At 57.5% G+C, this 5,624-nt stretch overlaps 1 protein-coding gene across 1 annotated transcript; it reads right to left on the reverse strand.

Moving 5' to 3' along the window:
* Window positions 1-3,157: 3,157 nt before the first annotated feature.
* POSPLADRAFT_1158783 (hypothetical protein) lies at window positions 3,158-5,028 on the reverse strand (the record flags this gene model as incomplete). The annotated part of the gene is made up of 2 exons (XM_024487360.1): window positions 3,158-4,860; window positions 4,953-5,028. Coding segments are annotated over 2 exons (1,779 nt in total), but the record flags the coding sequence as incomplete, so codon positions are not given.
* Between the last annotated feature and the right edge of the window lie 596 nt (window positions 5,029-5,624).

Below are 5,624 nucleotides of genomic sequence, written 5' to 3' on the forward strand. Positions count from 1 at the left end.
GGATTGATCCGCACTTGGATCTCAGGATGGTACCCTTGATGCAGGAAGAAAGGGGAGTGCCCGGTCGCGGAGTGAACTCGATTGTTCAATGCGAATTCCGCGAGCGGCAATTGCTTCGCCCAATCATCCTGCCTGTGGCTTGTGAAAGCACGCAGGTACTGCTCGATCTCCTGATTCCAGCGCTCAGTCTGGCCGTCCGTCTGAGGGTGGAACGCTGTGGACAGCGCCGGCTCAATTCCCAGACCCTTGTACACCGCATGGAGATATTTCGAAGCAAACTGGGGACCTCGGTCTGATATGACCTTGGCCGGGGCCCCATGATGCTTGAACACGTCGCGGATGTATAGGTCTGCCGCACCTTCTGCCGTCAGGGTCTCGTGACAGGCCGAGAAGTGGACCTGCTTGGTAAAGCGGTCGGCGGTGACCAGGATCGAGTCGAATCCATCAGATTTCGGCAAGCCAACGATCATATCAGTCGTGATGATCTGCCACGGGCGTTCGGGGATCTCGTTCGGCTTCAGCGGTCCCTGGGGCTTGGCTGGGAATGTCTTGGTACGGTTGCACACGTCGCAGGTGCTTACGTACTCATTGACGAATTTAGACATCCCAGGCCACCAGTAATTCCGCGACACGAGCTCAAGGGTTTTGGCACGACCGCCATGACCGGCGATCGGCGAGTCGTGGTGGATCTTGACAATATCCCGTCGGAGCTCCGTGTTCTTTGGGACGTACACGCACCCACGGAACAACAGAAGCCCTTGTTCGGCATTCCACTCCTCAAAACCCCTTTGCAGCCGGGGCGGCCCGAGGTCCTGTACCTTTTCAAGTGCCTCGGCTACCTCCCGATCTTTCTCCGAACATTCCCTGATGCGCTTCAGAAGCGACTGATCGGCCGTCACCGAGGCATGGCCGCGCCGGGCGGAAGCGATGCGGAAGCGCTCTGGCTTAAGAACCACCTGATTGGTGTTATCGTCCTCATCGCCGATCTGATGGTCTGATCGACGCGACAGGGCATCAGCCTTTCCATTGGACGTCCCGGCCTTGTGCGTGATGCGGAAGTCAAAGCGAGCCAGGAACAGCGACCATTGCGCTTGACGGCGCGTGAGATGCTGGGATGTACGCCAGTACTCGAGGTTCTTATGATCGGTCACGATCTCGAACTGATTGGGTAACCCCTCGAGGTAGTGGCGCCAATCGTCTAGCGCCTCAATGATCACGAGCATCTCCTTATTGTAGATCTCGTAGTTCCGCTGCGCCGGATCCATCGCATGTGATCTGAAGGCGATGGGATGCCATTTGCCGTCATCCTGTTTCTGCATCAACACGCCGCCAGTGGCGTACCCCGAGGCGTCAACCTCAATGCGCGTCTCCCGATTTGGGTCGTACAGCGCCAGGACTGGAGTCGTCGCGAAGAGCCGCTTGAGCTCATCGAAAGCGTGCTGCTCTTCTTCGCCCCAATGCCAGGGGTCGTTCCCTGTGAGCCGGTCGAGTGGTCGCGAGATCTTAGCGAAGTCCTTAATGAAGCGGCGGTAGAAGTTGGAGAACCCCCGGAACTTTTGAACATCTTTCTTGTTCCGGGGTACCGGCCACTCATTGATTCCTTTCAGCTTCGCGGGATCCATCGCCACCTCATCGTCACCGAACACATAGCCGACGTAGTCGACCTTGGGAACGTCCCACTCGCACTTTTCAGGCTTCAGGAACAGATCGTTGTCCTGGAGGCGACGCAGAACCTCGCGTGTGACCTTTTCATGCTCCTCTTTGTTGGTGGAGAAGATGAGTATGTCATCTAGGTACACAAGGATCTTGCCGCCGACGATGAGATCGTGGAAGATCTCGTTCATCATGGCCTGGAAGGTCGCGGGGGAATTAGTGAGGCCAAAGAACATTACCAGGGGTTCGTACAGCCCCCGGTTAGTTACAAAGGCCGCCTTCCATTCGTCACCGGCTTTGATCCGGACGTTGTTGTATCCCCATCGGACATCGAACTTCGTGAAGAGCGTAGCGCCGCGAAGCTTATCCACCATTTCGGCGATCAACGGCAAAGGATAACGATTTTTGACCGTGATCGCGTTCAATCGGCGGTAGTCCTGTACGGGTCGAAGCGTCCCTTCCTTCTTTTTGATGAAGAAAAAGGGGGATGAGATCGGCGACTTCGATTCCCGTATGTAGCCCTTCGCTAACTGCTCCTTTAGGAACTTGTCCAGTTCCTCCTGCTCGTTGCTCGACAATGGGTATACCTTTGAATGGAAGGTCGAGTAGCCGGGCACGAGTTCGATCGCATGATCGTACGGCTTCCTTTCGGGTAACCGTTCTGATGCTTCCTTGGAGAAGACATTCAGGAACTCGTGGTACTGTTTAGGCACCGACTCCTCGGCGGTTTTAACGACCTTCTTTTTGATCTCTTCCTCCGCGAACAGCTGGGAGTATGTATGTCCTGCCGCAACGAACAGCTGAGGAGCGCCGGGAAGCGTGACACCTTGCTCCCAGGCTTCGATCAAGTCAGTCTCATCCCATTCCACTTCCGCCGAATCTTCTTCGGGTTCGAGGTCCGGGAGCACCTTGCTCCGGCAGGCACCTATGACCGACCGTTTGGACTTCGGCGAACGCCTGCGCGCCGTGGGCCTGACCCCCGTATCACGCGCAGTCGCTGCTTGCTCCATTCGGCCAGTCCTCCTGGCGCTACACGTTTCAGGGCATCGCGACAATTTGAGGGAGCCCTTCTCCCAATCGATTTCAGGGTTGTGCTCGCGTAGCCAATCCAACCCGACGATCACGTCCTCTGGACCGATGTCCGTGACCGTAAACACCGTCTTCTCGACGTGTTCTCCTATGTGCATCTGTAGCACTGCTACTTCTGAGATGCTTCCATCCTTATTCAGGGTGCCGTCGATATTGTAGAGCGGGATCGGCTCTTTTAGCTTCCGCGTCTGCACCTTATTCTCTTCAATGAATCGCTTGTTGATGAACTTTGTGGTGGCTCCGCTGTCCACCATAGCGATTATGTCTTTGTGCCGTCTTTTCCCCTGAAGTCGTACTGGGATGTGAAAATACTGGGACCCCTGGTCCAACTCATACACCATTGCAGTCGACAATATATTATAACGATTACATGATATACCCGGCCCGACGCGTGCGGCACGAAGCGCGGACCGGATCAAAAACCCTCCTCCTTCATTGCCCGATAGTGCTCGAGCTCCTCGCGCATCGACTTCACCTGTGCCATTAAGTCCGCCAGCTCCGATTGCTCGGATTTCGCTGAAGCGGCACTTATACTTGCCGAGGGTGCTGTCGTGACGGGGGCGCTTGTCGCAGCCTGGGTGGATCCCGAGGCAACCGTAGCCCGTGCGTCGGCGCGTTTTGTGTAAGGTTTGTCCTTACAATTGGGGCACTCGAAGCGTCGGTACCCTTGCTTCCCACAGCCGAAGCATGTGCCGGGGAAGTTTCCTTTTCCGACGGCCGCATTGATGCTGGCCGAAGCTGCGTGTGACGAGGGTGCACCACCACGTGCCCCTCCGCGTCCTCGACCTCGTGCCGAGAAGAAGCTGTTTAGCTCGGGCCGACGAGCCCGGCTAACATCGAGGATTTGCTCGACCTCGGTGGCGCGCTTGTCAGCGGCTTGCCACGTGGCAAAGGTTTCGAGCTCGAGTTTGCGATAGACGCGGGAAGGGATGCCGCTCAGGTACTTGTCGCGTAGTTCCAGGTTCCCATACCTGGAACGGTCCGCCGGACCCTTGAACAGCGCAGAGAATTCTGCGGCGGTGCGCTTCTCGCGCATGGTTTTGTCGGAGCAGAGCTTGGTAAGCTCCACCTGTGCCGTAGCGGCGTCGTCGAGATTGCCAAAGCGGGCCTTGAATGCCTGAAGGAAGGCCTTTTCGTCGACGAAGGGGGTTGTCGCTCCCTGGATCCCGATTTGGACGGAGGCAAGCTGGGAAAAGATGGGGGTGGCCCAAGCTCGCGCGTCACCATCGAGGAGACTGAGGGCAACCTGGATCTTCAGCTCGAGGGAAGAGAGGGCCGTGTTGATCGTCCAGTAGATGAGCAGCTGCGAGATGAAGCGGTTGCATTCGATCACCGACTTCCCATCGTATCGGAGCGGGAGGAGGAGCTTCAACGTCTCCTTATCAGGGACGGCAGCGGGAGAGGACATTATCGGCGACGAGGGGGACGAAGGACTGCCCGCGGACGAAGGCGACTGTTGTGACTGTCCGCCGGGCGGACTTCTCGAGGAACGAGTGCTTGAGCGGCCTCGCGGCGGCGACGGCGGTGAAGTCGGTTGAGGAAGCCCGGAGGCGGGGTGATGTAGGACAGGGACTGAAGTCGAGGTGGTGACCGCTGACGACGAGCTGGCCCAAGAATGCGGCGGAGTGTCGCGGGGCTCGGTCTTGGGAGGCCTTTCCAACCGCGGCCCCAAGGAGGGCTGGGGGATCGCTTGAGGGGTCGCTGTAGGCTGTGCGACTGCCTCAGTTCCTCGAGGGAGATGGGGATCTCCTCGTGCTTGACCTGTACTGGCGACAGGTTGGGGAATGCGGGTGCCTGGCGAGGCAGGTCGGGATGGGACGGGAGTGACGTGGCGAGATGTAGATCTCGAGGTGCCAGCGTACCGGAGTGCAGGGCCTCTGGGGTGTTGGACTCGTCGGATTGGTACGAAGTGCCCTTCGTCAACAGTGATGGACCGTGGAGTGCGATTAGGGCACGGTTGCCGATCACAGATGAAGAAAGGAGGTCTGTCTTCGCTGCTCTTTGGATCGTCACGAGAGACGTCGACCTGATCCTGGGTGTCGAAGGCATGCTCAAGTCGAGAGCAGTCGAAGAATTCGTCAGCCACGTTGATGGGGGGAGGAAGGGGAGGTGCGCGTGCTACGAAAGGCCGTGCTAGCTAGCTTACACCTACGGCGCCCAAGGTAACACTAGGGTTCGCAGTTCACGTGGGGCCCAGTACTGCTTTTGACTAGTATGCAGCAGGAACCTAAGCCACGCGTCCGTGAGGACAAGTACCGCCCACTGAAGTGCAGGTACTGAAGAGTTCGTCCCCTAAGTGGTGGCAATGTATAGTACGCTATCTAGGTATCGTAGGGTACAGTAAGGGTGCGCACCACCCAACCTATAGGAAGTGAATGTGAGTTTGTGGGAGTCCCGAGGGACGCCGGCAGCTGTGGAGAGTTTCGACCTAATGTCGCGACTTGAGGTCAAGCGACAGGGGAAGATCTGAAAGCTGGGGGCGTCCGACTAAATCTCACCGAAGCGATGGTGAGCAGTGCTCAAACCTAAGGCTAGGGACAAGAAATGTATTAGTTAGTTAAGTAGGAAAGAGAATACATGAGGGGCTTACTGACCTAGGGACAAGAGGTCGAAACTGAGGTCCCTAGGGCAGCAGAGGCCGGCTTATATACATGGGGAGATTAGGGCAGGCTGTGCACGTTGGTCCGTGCGCAGCTGGTCTGTGCGCAGCATGCCGACGCGGCCCCGGGGGCCGGTGAGTCAGAGCGGCTGTGTCAGCAGAGCCCGAGCTGTGCCGTGCGCTGCCGCCCTATCTAATCTAATCGTACAGTAGATAGTGACGCGTCCATATCGGGCAAGTAGTACAGAGGTCGCGGGTTCGAGCCCGCGAAAAGGAAAAAATT

The sequence above is a fragment of the Postia placenta genome, assembly GCF_002117355.1.
Source record: "Postia placenta MAD-698-R-SB12 unplaced genomic scaffold POSPLAscaffold_21, whole genome shotgun sequence".
Lineage (NCBI taxonomy): Eukaryota > Fungi > Basidiomycota > Agaricomycetes > Polyporales > Adustoporiaceae > Rhodonia > Rhodonia placenta.